This window comes from Marmota marmota, unplaced genomic scaffold (genome assembly GCF_001458135.2).
Source record: "Marmota marmota marmota unplaced genomic scaffold, marMar, whole genome shotgun sequence".
Taxonomy (NCBI): domain Eukaryota; kingdom Metazoa; phylum Chordata; class Mammalia; order Rodentia; family Sciuridae; genus Marmota; species Marmota marmota.
Genome location: NW_026000283.1, coordinates 2,408,518 through 2,423,331, shown reverse-complemented (window position 1 = coordinate 2,423,331; position 14,814 = coordinate 2,408,518). Strand labels below are relative to the sequence as shown.

Here is a 14,814-nt window from a genome sequence, read left to right as displayed (position 1 = left end):
TTTACTGCAGAGCCTGCTGCTGCTGTCTGATCCCTAAAATGAGCCTTATAGCTCTATCCTGCTTTTTTGTAAAACTATAATTCACCCAAACATAGAAAATCAGTCACAAGAAACATCACACTCCCTTCTTAATGCCACAGCAATACTGTTGGTTTAGAATAAGTTTTCAAATACCAGTTTTGCAAATAATTCTGGGCTGTGGTGAAGTTTCTCTTTTTTAACAAAATTAGAAAGCAAGTTTACCATAATAAGTTTGTCATACAGCTAAATAATATTCAGTAAAAAGAACTGTCCATTATTCTGAGATTATGTCCTTCCTGCGTCTATTGCAGGGATTCATTAAAATGCCTTTCCTTTTAGGAAAGGATGGTAATAGATGGTGGTGGAGGTTTGGATTGCTTTTCAGTTTTTACTTAGCAAAAACAGAAATTAACTGAGAGAGGTAAGGAATAAAGACATTACTAATTTATCAAATTGGGTCCTTTGGACATACTAGGAATGAAATTAGAAGGACTGGAAAGTAAGATGGATCTATTTCAGTATGAAGGGGAAGCAGAAAGGATCAGGAAGGTCCAATTCAGCATAGATAACACAGTAAGATGAGGAGAAAGATGACCTAGTATATGCCAAAGAGAAATACTTTCTTTCATACTAAAGCTCAGTTCCAACTGCAGCCCTCCCATTTGCTTAATTACAGTGACTCTCAAAAATGCACATTGGAATACATTGCACTGACATCATTTGGAAATAAGACTCAAATTTTATTCTGATAGCAATTAAATTCCCAATTACCTGGAAGGCAAACACAGTTATGCAAATTACAGATGCAGCCTAACTAATATTAGAACCAAATGGTTATCACTTCAGACCTAAGCATTTTGCTTCTCCTTTCTTTCTTTAAAGGCTGCAGTGGAATTTAGTTTAACTGGACTTTGTGAGTTATAGAACTAAACTCCATTAATTTTCTGAATATAAAATGTTATTTTAGCTTATCTAAAAATTGATCTTCTCCCAAGACTATCCCCTTAATCTTTTTCTTCCTCTACTTCTTCATAAATGTATTGTATAACTCAGCCACTATATTATTTATCATCTATTATTATTTATTAATTCACTAACACTATCATATAATTCAGCAATAGAATTTTTGCTGTAATGCTTTTCAGTTCATTTGCATATTGAATAAAACCATATTGATTCTTAAGGATTTTTATGCTCTAGAAATGCTTGCTTCAGACAAATTTGCAAACAAATTTTTATTTGGTTTCCGAAGACATTATTTTGACATGATTTCAACTGACGCCAACAAATCAAACCAAGTTCTGCAACAAATGCCTTCTTAATGGCTTTTGCGCTATTTGTTTTAGTTGACACCATTTATTATAATTTAACAGTGTTTCCTTCCTAGGAAAGTCCAAAATCAATAAAAAATGGTGACATATGTTTGTATTTATTTGTAAATACAAATGCAACCAAAAGGCTCTGTCAGTGTACGATTAATAGAGTACAAGATGTTGTGGTTTGGGGGCATCTGATTGTCTTGTAATATGAATTCTGAAATAGCTTGGGATTCCTGCTCCTTGACTTTCGGGTTAGGATAGAATTTCACATTAACGATAAATCACCTTGGATATGTGGTTTTCTATTTCAATTTTCTGCAATGTAGTTTCATCAGTTCATGAGTGGGGGGGGGGAGTCGGGAAGAGAGTGGGACCACACGTGAGATGAAGTGAACTATGAGCAGGTAATAAAATATTAAGACAACAAAATGAATATATTTGAAATGTTATTACTGAGAGAAAAGCCCAAATTGACATTTTTGTCTTTTATTCTAACTCTCATGGTGCATAAGCTGAAAATGGAAATCCCAAAGCCCAAGGTTGGGCACAGAGGTTCAACATCAAGTTCTCCTTGCAATAACCCTCTGGCCTTTTTAGATGATTTTTCTCCATATTGACAGTTGGGAAATATGATTAAGGATTCCAAAGAGAAAAAAAATATATTTTGCACTGAGTCTGACTGCCAACCCTTTCACAAACACATTTTCAGGATCTGTCTCTCGCTTGACCCAAGTTTAGTCCCTTGGTTCTCTTCTTTGAACCAGGTACAAATGAAATTCTCTCATAAAATTACAACATCTCCTGGTTAGAAGAACCTTAAAAGTCATAGATGACTTTTAGTTCAGTGCCTCCCAAAAGCTAGTTCCAGGGACTACTGCCAAATCCTAATGAAATTTTGCAGGCCTGTGAAAATAGAAGCAATGTTATAGAAAGCTAAATTTATTAAAGGACTTTGATTCATTGTGAGATTGTATCCTTTATATTTTGGGGATATAAAATGATAGTATTTGAAATGGTAATTGCTCTTTTCCCCATTTTACTGTCATCTATAGAGGGTAAAACTTTACTTCTTCCCTCATATCTCCATAAGGAAAGAGCTCCACTAGAATAATCACTCCTACCCTCCCCACCTTCATTTACTCCTTGCCTTGGGAGGGGCAGTGAAATATTTTATTCAGTAAGTTTCAAAAAAGAAAAAGGTAAGCCCTTTCAACTTAGTCCCTTTCGGATTTCTCACTTTCTAAAGCCATCTGATCCGACAGGATGTTCACCTCCTCTGCCAAGCAGGTAAGAGATCAGATTTTACAGAGAAGACTTCTTATTATCCAGGTGAGCCAATGACTTGATAAGTATGGTTATGGGAGTAAAGTATTAGCACACTCAATTGGCTACAGATCTAAAGCCACAATCTTGATTTTTGCTTGATCAGTGTTAATAGTGACATTTTATCTTCCAACTGACTCATGAATCTATGTCTCAAATAAGAGCTAACAGCAGACATTTATAGAGCATTTATTATGAACATAGGACTGCTCACATGCTTGAAACTTGATGTAGGTATCATTATATACGTTTTATAGATGAGGAAACTGAGGCACAGACAGTTCAATGAAATTTTCTGAGGTTACTGAGCTAGTGTTAGTCTATACTCACAGCCAAGTATCTTCCTTCCAAATTCTAATAGGTTTCAGACTCAGAGAAGAAAAGTGCTCTCTACTGCCTCCGAAAACCTTATCAGGCCATACTTGGTTAAAAATAAATAAATAAAAGCTGTAAACCTATACCAGTGCTTTGAATGGTTTTTTGTTTGTTTTCTTTTTTTGTTTTGAATCTTCACTAACTAGCCATACCAATCCAGTACTCAACCAATGATTGACTTGGTTCAAGCCTCCATACATTTTAGGATTTCCTTCTACCCTGTTCCTGCCCATTGTCTACTCTACATATTTTCCCCATATTTACTGTGGACATTTTTCCATATTTACTTCATTTCTTACCTCATATGTTCATAGAGAGAGAGCTCCATTAGAATAAACACACCTACTTCCCCCACCTTCATTTACTCTTTGCTCTTTTGGGTACATGTATGTACCCAAAGACCTTTCACAGCAGGAAGCATTATCGAGGATGTCCATTATATTAGGACTGCTCCAATTGATAGAAAATGCTTACTTATATCCAGCTGAAATCTGTTCTTAGATTTCTTGTAGGTAGTCACAAAGAACAACTTTAACTCCTCCTTGACAAAACAGCACTCCCAGGATACCTTTATCCTCCTAATTATGTATCCTTAGTTCTTGTGTCATCACACTAGTAGTACTCCTCTTATGAAAAGACTCCAGCCTGATTATACCCCTTTAAAGAATGCTTTCTAAAAAGAAAGCTAATATTTTACCTTAAAAGCAAAGGAAAGATGAGTATGGTGGCGCACGCCAGTGGGAGGCTGAGGGAGGAGGATCACAAGTTCAAAGCCAGCCTCAGCAAAAGTGAGGTGCTAAGCAACTCAGTGAGACCCTGTCTGTAAATAGGGCTGGGGATGTGGCTCAGTGGTCAAGTATCCCTGAATTCAATCCCCAGTACAAAAAAAAAAAAAAAAAAAAAACTAAGGGAAAACTAGTCACCAATGATTAAAATAGATCCATTCCTTGCTAGTTTGGGATTCTGCACTCCTCTAAATATCATTCCCCCTGTAACTGATTTGTCAGTAATTAAATCATATGGAAACACAAGGCCCAGGACACGGAAGTTTGCCATCTTACCTCTTATCTTGAAATCAAGTAACATCCAGTTCACATATGATAAGGTCATAGCAGTCACACTCACTTGTATGTCTGATACCACTCAGTCCTTACCATCTGACTCAGGTTGGCCACCAGTTCCTTCTTTTTTTTTTCTTGCTATCAATATTGGATGCTGACCTGACCTGATCATTGATCTTGTCATGCCTTTTGGTTTCTCCAAAAAAGGGATCTTGTTGAATGCCAGAGTGCCGCGTCCGGCCAAGGGAGCCGAGTCCGGCGAGGGACGGCGAGGTTAAAAGACACACAGGACACCAAGGTTCTTCATCCAGGAGTCAATACTCTTTATTGCTAACACACCTTTTTTATACCCCAAGCAGCAGAAGTGGAAAACTACCCAAAAGCAGGAGGGAGGGGGGAGAAATTTAGTTTCAACATCTATTATTGTCAGGTACCGAAACCTCCCTTAACAATAAGTCCATCAGACCAAAAAAGGTCAAGGCATTCCCGTGGGATACATATGTCTCAGACGGACAAGCAGGAACAGAAAAACCGCAAGTTCGCCATGGCCTTGTGAGCTGGCCACACTGGCATGCAGAACAAACTAGTGGAGGTAGGGCTCCAGGGGCCAGGGTGGACCTGCTGCCAACACCAGAGCAGCTTGACAGTGCCCTCAGGCCAAACTGTCATAAGCAATTTCCCTATTCAGTTTGCTTATTTGGTTTGTGCCTTTGGCTACATCTATAAAATGGCAAAACATCCAACTTAATCTGTCAATAAATCAAGAAATTCAGTGGATAAGGATTAGTCAAATCTGTAGTTTATCAACAGTAGAAAAATACAGTAATTCAAGTGTAAAATGCAAGAAGGTCATAACAATGTTAAGATAAATTTATTCATAAGAGTTTCTTAATGAATTGGGAAGCAGTTAAGATTCTTATGGGTCAAAGGATACAAAATTTCAGTTAGGAAGAATAAGTTCTAAAGATCCATTTACAACATGATGACTATACTTAACAATATATTATATACTTGAAAATTGATTAGATTTTATATTCTCAGCACAATTAGTGATAACAATGTGATGTAATATATGTGTTAATTAGCTTGTGTTAACCATTCCACAATGTATACGTCCTTCAAATTATCATGTTGTATTCCATAAATATATTTACAATTTTGTCAATTAAAGTATGGAAAATTTTAAAATGTGTTTAAAAGACACTATAAGGGATGATTCTTCAGATTTAAAGGTTGATGTCATGAAAATCACACATACCAATCCTACCACATAAACTTTCTCCTACTTTCAGAGTTAAAGGTGAAATCTTGGGTACAAAAGGAATGGTATGACCCAATCCAGCAGGTCTTAAATTCTTATAGAAACATGAGAAAGGGCCAGGATAATTCAAAGAAAAGATGTAAAAATTCAGAATTCATAATTTAGTTACATCATTGTGTGCCTATGAAATACCTTTAAACAAATACCAGATTCACCCATTTTTCTGATCATCAACCTATAAATTCACATATCTACTATAAGGGAATAGGATGGTGATGTTATTATTTGAAATGCAGGATCTCTGATGTTAAATACCTTGTCTAAGGATAATAAACATGGCATTTAGAAACACACACATGAAAGACATTATTAGTTTTTTTAATGAATTTATAGAGACCATGCAGCCTTGGTTGCCTCAAAAATAAATTATTAGCTATTTAGGGTTAAGTATTTGGATTTTTTTCTAACTACATTACAAATGAAATCATAAGCCACATGAAAGAATTTTGCCAATGTCAATACAAAGGAGTGGATAGAGACCTGAGTTTAACTAAAATTATTCCTTGTTTTAAACAAATTCACTTTCCCAAGTTCTAATGTAGATGTTGATAAAGGATGTCATTTAGCCAGGTGCAGTTGTGCAGATCTTAAATCCCAGTGGCTCTGGAGGCTTAGGCAGGAGGATCACAAGTTCAAAGCCAGCCTCATCAAAAGTGAGGTGCTAAACAACACAACTGAGATCCTGTCTCGAAATAAAATACAAAATAGGTCTGGGGATGTGGCTCACTGGTTGAGTGCCCCTGAGTTCAATCCCCATACCCGCTCCTCCAAAAAGGATGTCCTTTACTTTAAATCTTAAAGTATCAAAAAATGTAATATAAGGTATTTTTATGCTGGAGTACCTTGTGTTAAAGCATAGCATCATACCTATACTTTTTAGATACTATTTAGACTTATAGAAAAACTTAAAAATATGTTCAGAATATTAGCAAGGCTTAGGATAAATTCATTTCCTGGTGAAGGGCAAGAGGAACAATGGACCTATGGCAGAAGAGGGACCCCAAATAAAACACCCCCCCCAAAAAAAGTATGGCATTAAAGCCATCTAAGAAATGTCAGATTATTTTTAAAGAAATATCTTGATATGTAACTCTGTCATTATTTTTAACATGTTCTACTTGGTGAGGGCATAGGGAGGAATGTACGGGAATGCATCCCAAGTTGTAAGGCAACTGCAAAATAGGATTTGTCTTACATAAAACATTGTTTGAAATCTTGGTCTAGTCAAGCAACAGATACTGATAGAATGTTCAGATTTAAGAAATTTGACATCACATTGAGTTCCATTTCTAAAGGGATTGATTAGATTAAAGCCCCTAGAACATGACTCAAATATACGTGGCTATATAACCAAAGTGATCCTGCAATCTGTACACATGGAAAAATGAGAATTCATACCCCATTTGAATCAAATGTATGATATGTCAAGATCATTGTATCATCTTGAGCAACTAATAAAAAATAAATAAATAAATATGGGGAAAATATCTAGGGAGGAAGGAATAAAAAAAACTAGAATAGAAAAAAAATGTTTATCCAAACCAAATTGGAAAAAGAATGTTTGAGAATATTTATTTTACTCTCAACTGGCTTATAATTTTCATGGTTGAACTTACGTTGAAAAAGTGTACCTTTGGTTCTGTTCCAAAGTAATGCCATTTATTATATCCTGCAGCTATTTATCATGTTTACCAGCCATGTGTATCTATCAGTCAATAGGCCCTTTTGATTTCAGTACAACTTATCTGATAATCAAGGTCTGGGATTAACAAAAGGTTTTTCCCTTTTCTATATGGAAACCATTTTCATACAGGCTGAACTGAATCTCAGTGACATCAATTGTCTCCCAAGAAACCCTAAGAGAACTTGACTCAGGCTTTCTCTGTCCTCCCTCCACCCACTTTTCCCCTTAACAGCCTTTTGCTCCTTGCCTCCTTAAGCTTGAGCTTCTCCCATTTTCTCAGCAACCCTACCTTCTTTCCTATCCTAATTAACAACAGTTTCCTCATTGCTTCTCAACCTTTTGGCTAAGATCAAGTGTAACAATACTGTCCTCTCTAGTGTTCCCTTCCCTCAGGGTCTTGCTTTCTGGTTTTAAGATGAATACAAAATATGCTATAACAGAATCCCCTAGTAAGGGCAGTTTAGCACAGTCAATTAAGAGTTCCAGCTCCAGAGTCAGAATGAAATACATTAGAATCTGTCTTGTAGTAGCTTAAGGATTTGTTGGGTAAGCAATTTAACCACTCTGAGCTTTGAATTTCAGGTCTACAAATGGGGATAATAATACTTACATGACATCTTCCTTGGGAGGAATAACTACAGAGAGGTAAAAATAGGGCTTGATTCTCAGATTGTGGCCTCAGTATCTGAGTTGGAGGGGAAGATGAGTTTTGAAGATATATAGTTTGTGGTGCCTGTGTGTCTGTAAGATACTGCTGACATCATAGAAGTTGAGAGTAGAGTGGTAGTTACCACAGGCTAGGGAGAGTAGGAGGAAGGAGAGATGGCGAGAGGTTGATCAATGGGATCAAAGTTGCAGTTAGATAGGAGCAAAAGCTCTGGTGTGCTATTGCACAGTAGGGTAACTATAAATAACAATAAAGATTTCAAAAAGCTAGAAGAAAGAATTTTGAAAAATTTTTACCACAAATAAATAAGTGTTGGGGAAGATAGATATATTTAAACTGATTTAAATATTATAAAATATATACATGCATTAGACCATCACATTGTACCGCATAAGAATGTAAAATTTTTATATTTTCATGTACACTTTAAAATACATTTTAAAATAAAAGTAAAAAGAAACTGCTGCCTCTGTGCAAGTGAAAAATAGTGGTTTGAGCTGGAGATATAGTTCAAAGGATAATAGCCTATGTTGATTCCACAGAAGTGGATGGGATTGTCCAGGTGAAAGTTATAAAGTGACAAAAGCTGAGGGCCATGGTCAGGGCTCTGAAGAATGGTAACAGTTAAAGGGTGATCAGAGAAAGAGGACCCAGCAGGGGAAATTGAAGAATGGCCACAGAGAAGAAACAGTAGGGTTACTACATCAGTAACCAAGGGAGATGATGATTTTGAAAATGTTTTAGATAACTGTGTCAAATACCACAGAGGTGTCAACTGCGATGAGGAACAATATTAGTTTATTGAATTTTACAGGTAGCATTCAATGACTTTTTCCAGTGTTCTACTTGGATGGTAGGGAGAGAAGCATAACTCCTAGACATGCATTTTTGAAAGACTATAAACTTATTCCAATGCATACAGAAAATGGTTCCTCAGTATACTCCTAAGGTATGCTTCCATTACAAGTGATTGACATGTGTTAAGCAGACAGTCACAGAGATGAGAGTCCAACAATCTAGATTGACTACGTCCTCGAAAATCATTTAGGAAGTGAGCTGTGTTTAAGCAGGTTAAGCACAGCTAATGACTGAAAATGTTGCCTTTTACTATGTAAAAGGAGAAGCTGGTTTGTGTACAGTGTGGTTAATAATGAATTAAAATTTTAAGTCTCTTCATGTGTACTCTGATTATAATATAGTATAGGATTAAATGAACATGTTTGTTTGAAACTTGATTTTACACCTCAAAAATAGTGAGGACCATTATGTAAAACCACAGGCTGCTAATTTAACATAGAGCATGCCTTTCCTTTTGAATCTAGTAAATAAATAGGACTGTGGAAAACATAGCTAAATCTTATAGCCTGGAGCTCTTTTCCATAAGGGTTTGTGGGAGAGCCTTTTTTACATAAAGTCAGCTTAAGTTTGTTGAAATGAAGAAATCACTTCTGTGAGGAGTAAGTGAAAGAACTGGAGCTATACATACTGGCAATGAGCCAACCCAGAGGAATATGAGCACATCTTCAAGCACGTGATGTGTGAAAAGAGGGTTAGAAAGTGTGACACAAAAATCATTCTAGGACCCATAAGACAGATCTAACTAAAGATAAATTCACATTCAATAAAAAAACACCCCTATTACTAATAGGCATTCAAAGATAAGCCACCTCAAAGATAAGTTTCCTACCAATACAAGTATCCATGTCAAAGTTAAATGGTCATTCATGCCAGAAGCAACAAAAACAATATAGCCACATCAGTTAGGATTAGTTTCAGATGTATGTAATGGAAACGCAGTAAACATAACAATAGCTAAATAGGTTAGTTTCTCCTTTATGTGAAACAGGCTGGACAGCAGACATTTCAAAACCACAGGGAAAATCTCTGGTATCATCATAAACCTAGGTTCCTAGCTTTCTGTCGTATTATCACATGTCTTCAACCCTCAGAGATACCTCATGATCCCTTGGAGATCCAACCATCATGTCTTCTCTATAGGCATGAAGAAGGAGAAAAGGTAGAAAAACAAAAGGGGCTCCCTCTTAAATGTGTTCATTCAATTTAGAAGCCTCCATGGAATTTCCACTTGATACATTTGCTCACATATTGCTGCCTAAAAGTTAACCTCATGGCCTTGGCTAGATATAAGGAAGCTATAATCGAAATTTTTACTCTGGGTAGTAATCCATCCATGGGAAACTAGCATTCTATACCCGAGGAGAAAGAGGAGAAGTATGATAATAGCCATTGTGATACAATAGTCATCTGACAAATTGAAGTTGAACAAAGTTTAAGATTCTTTCCAGCCCTTTCCAGAATGAGAGATTTAAGAATTATAAGAAAATTAACAAACCAGAATTGAAATTCAGCGACATTATGCCAGAATCAAACTGGTAACCTAGTAATTTGGCATTTACCCTGATTCATAAAAAAGTTAGAAACATAGGGAGTATTTGTAATGTCTAAGAAACACTGACCTTGAAATTACTTTCCTCCCTCTTTGTGTGTTCCTTTATGATTCCTTAAAGGCAATGCTCATGGTGCAGTGGTGCATGTGTGTAATCTCAGGTACTTGGGAGACTGAGGCAGGAGGATCACTACTTCAAAGTCAGCCTAGGCAACTTATGGATATCCTGTCTCAAAATTTAAAAATTTTAAAAAGGTTGAGGGTGTAGCTCAGTGGTGAAGCATCCCTGAGTTCAATCCCTAGTACCAGGAAAAAATTGGTAATGCTCACAATTTTCCAGTCCTGCTTTCCATGATCCTTTCCTTGCCTTGTATTGGGTCATGTAGCACTGTGTCAACCCATTGTAAATATCACATTTGCAAGTATAAGAACAAAATCCATGAAACTTCACCTTTCCATATTGTCAGACAATAAGCCACCATTATTTTTAAATTTGTACTTACATACTATAATATTTTGCATTTAATCACTGTCACATTTTAGTGACAGGAAGTAAAGCTGGGGACAACAATTGGTATTGTGTATTTCAACCTGAAATAGTGTCCACAGACAGGACATTGCCTGGATCCATATAGCCTTCAGTGATTCATAACTCAATGATCTTAATGTGCCAGTTGACCTTCCAGACAGTTCAGTAATCATGGTTTTGTACTGTACTTGCTTAAAATCTAAAGCAAGTTAGATTTCATCCAAGCAAAGGGAAATAAGCACTACACTTAAAGGAAGTATCCATTTTAGATGGTTTTGACAACCTGCTCCTAGTAGCCTTTTCAAAGAATTCTTGCTCCTCCCAATAATACTCTGTTTATCTTCCTCAGAAATAATAGAGAGTTTGTACTTGACTATTAGTATTGCTTGTTATATCCTCTTCTCCTTTCTCAAGAGTTTGTCATGTTTCTCCAAGTGAATTGTAAGCAATTTCATGATAAGCCTAGGTCTTTATTTTATTTTTGGTCAATAACACCATAACCTTTCTTCCTTTTTTTTTGTTTCCCTTTTGATAGGCCTTAGATGCTATCCAATGTCTCAGTATCAACTGAACTGACACTTGACCATGCTAAGTAGATGCCTTCTTTTTTATCTTCTATCATAGTTCTCTGCTGCCACCATATTCATCTTAGAACTTAGCACAATTTGAAGTAAATAAATCCAATAAATTCCCCCCACAGGAATGTCTCAGTTTCAACTACTACTCCCTAGCCCTCATAATCCTAGGCTTTTCCACTGACTAAGCTTCTGACCTTTGTCGACGTAACCTCTCAGAAACTGTTTTCCCATTTCTATAATGGAGTTTTTATTCACCTTTAGTACTGAGGTTACAATGAGATAATCACTTAAAAACAGTACCTACTACAGAGTTTAGAACATTGCGGAGGATCAATGAGTCTACCTCTCTGATCCCTGATCCACACACCACTCAAAAAAATGACCTGAGAATCATGCCTCTGAGTCTTATCCTCTGAGAATTTGATCATCCTAGTTAGTTTGTTACCCCTGCTACATAATGTATTTGTATTTTAAATGAAGTATTTTAAATAGATTTTAAATGAAATCCCTCCACAAAAATGTCTCAGTTTCAACTGAAGTGACACTTGACCATGCTAAGTAGATTCCTTCTTTTTTATCTTCGATCATGGTTCCCTGCTGCCTCCATATTCATCTTAGCACTTAGCACAATTTGAAGTAAAGTAATTCAGTGTTCCTTTGCTTGTTTATTTCTTTTGCCCTTAAGCATGGGCTATACATTCAAGGACAAAGCCTATACCAAATCACCAATGAATTTTTAGAACCCAGCAGAGTGCTTAACACAGAAAAGATGAAAAGTGTGTTTTGGATAGATTGGTAGGTGAATGAATAGATGGACATTTGTAATAAGTGGGAAAATAATTGAACAAAAACATTATAGCGAAAATTTCAGGCTTAGTACACAGGTAGTAGTAGAGAAATATTTGGGGGAACACAGGCTATTTGCCACCTCAGATTTTATGGAGATAGATTTCTTGAAGAGGAAGAATTAAGGAAAGGGTTGTCTGAGTGGAACAAATAGATTTATATATACAACAGGAAAGTTGTTAAAAATGTGCTAAGAGGATATTGTATTTGAAACCATAGGAACTCCTAAAATATTGTTTGTCATCAAATTCTTTTCATATAAAAATATTAGAAGAGGCCTGAAGTATACTACATTCTCCTCTTTCTTTTGTCTTCTCTGCACAGAATGTAGCATTAAGGCCCAGTTGCTTGGACCCTCATACTCTTGCTAGAGTCCTTAGCTTCTGAAGTGAAAAATACTCTGCCACCAAACTGTCACGGCTGAGGAATCAGAAAACAAGTTAGGTTTTTGAGCTGTCAGGTTGAAAAGGATTTGCAAGCCCCTTCCTACCTACTCTGTGCTATGAAGATAGATTTCCAGAGGTTTGAGAGAGATTTGTACTATGGCTTTGAGGTTTACAAAATGCCACCATCTGAGGAATTTGAATTATTCTTCCCCTGTATTTCATTTGTAATGTACCTTTGCCAGCATAAAGAGTATTAAAAGGGCATTTGAACAGTAATAAGGCCCTTAACACTTATGAGCAGCAATTTCCCTTGAAATGAAGTTGTTGTACTGAAGGGAAATAACCAGTAGCAAACTGGGTTAACCCCTTGTCTTCCAAAATGTAATACCACATGGATTGCATCTTTCAGGAAAGAACCCCCGAGTATGGTTCTTTCCTGAAAGATATAAAATTTAGGATTTTCAGTTAACAATTTTTGATCAATCCCTTTCTCTCCTACCCCCTACTCATAGTAAGGGAAAAATAATTCACTCAAAAACCTCAAATTGTAGAACCCCCTGGAGTGGGTTTTATTCCAAGCTCTATGTTTTCACAGTGAGCCTTCTGAAAAGTCACTTAGCCTCTCTGAATCATAGTTTTCTGAAATGTAAATTGAGAACAATACAAACAGCTACTAAATAGAATTTTTGCAAATGATTTAAATCACCATCTCTGAAAATACATAGCATAATCCTGGCATATTGTTAGCATTTCACAAATGTTAGCTACATTACTGCTAACCTAACCAAATACTTCTAAGTAGAGTTACTCAGGTTCCTAGACTACTTACCTTAACATCCTAACTTGTTAGATAGAGGCTGATTTCTAATTGGCATTTACTTATGAGCATACCTAAAAATTGCTTGTAGGACTGGGCACGGTGGCACACACCTGTAATCCCAGTGCTTCGGGAGGCTGAGGCAAGAGGATCATGAGTTCAAAGCCAGCCTCAGCAAAAACAAGGCCCGAAGCAACTCAGTGAGACCAAATAAAATACAAAATGGGGCTAGGAATGTGGCTCAGTGATTGACTGCCCCTGAGTTCAATCCCTGGTACAAAAAAAGAAAAAAAGAAAGTGTTTGTAGTGCTATGGATGTGGCTCAGTAGCAAAGCAGTTGCCTGGCATGTGTGAGGCCCTAGATTTGATCCTTAGCACATTAAAAAGTGCTTAAAATTTTGTCTTTTTGTGAATACCATTCTTCATTTGCTTTTTTTAAATAGAAGGAAAGAAAACTTCATTTAGCCAACAATGGTAGTATTACCGCAAATTGCAGTTAACAATGTTTTACCATATTTTGATTTTTCAAAGTAATTCTGGGCATTCAAACTTCCAAAATGTTTTATTAATGGTTTCTTACTCATATGCAAACAAGAATTTTCTTGAAAGAAGTTTACAGACTATAGGTAAAAACTTGACACTCAGCCAAGACTTAATTCAGAGTCAATAAAGTAATACCCTTATGCCTAGGTAGACGTGTAAATTTTCTCCACATGATAAATAAGCAGACTGTGATTTCTATCAAATCAATTTTGGCTTGAGTCAGTCCTTCTCTAATCAATAAATCTGGATGTGCATTGAAATATGTAGTCAATATATGCAGTGTTACATTCACTTTAAACTCCTTCATCAAAAGTACATAGCAATTTTTCTATTATTGCAATAAATTCAAAATACCAGGCTTTTTCTTTTTCTTTTAACTACCACTTTAAAGGGACAATAAGTTTCTGGGTCCTGAAAAAGCTCTTGCTTACATATGCTTAGAAATTCACATAGATTCTCTGACTCAATCAATGCAGTAGCTACAATTACATTGAAACTGCACTATAAAGTAGAAATGGGTATGAGGTAATATTAGTGAAAATTGTGGTATTTCAAAGTTATTGCTGGTATGTATAGTTTTTATTAGGAATTTTAAGAAGTTGGAGGGTTAGGGTTAGGGTCAGAGAGACACATCGATATGCTTGGATTCTACCTGCTGAGAGGCTCCTGGCGAAATTCCACTGAAGAGAGACCGGCAGGCAATTGGTAGGATTTTTGGAGGTGACAGTTTGCCCCAGACGAGTGAATCTCCGCCACGCGGCACAGAGGTCCGGACCCACCAGCCACTGCCCGCGTGACTCGGTGACCACCCGCCCGTGGCCCCCGCAACTGGGCGGCTAACCCCCGAGGCGCGGCTCAGCAGGAGCGGCGCAGGGACTCTAGGAAGAGGTCTCTAGCCAGGCCTTCATGAAATAGCAAACCGGGAGCTGAAAAACAA

At 36.7% G+C, this 14,814-nt stretch overlaps 1 protein-coding gene across 1 annotated transcript in view; it reads right to left on the bottom strand.

Moving 5' to 3' along the window:
- Positions 1 to 2,554: 2,554 nt before the first annotated feature.
- Positions 2,555 to 14,814, bottom strand: part of LOC107153024 (calnexin-like) — a 25,039-nt gene continuing 12,779 nt past the window's right edge. Inside the window, exon 2 of the mRNA XM_048797100.1 lies at positions 2,555 to 2,616. Within this exon, the coding sequence (XP_048653057.1) occupies positions 2,555 to 2,616 (62 nt within the window). The remainder of the gene's footprint in view (positions 2,617 to 14,814) is intronic.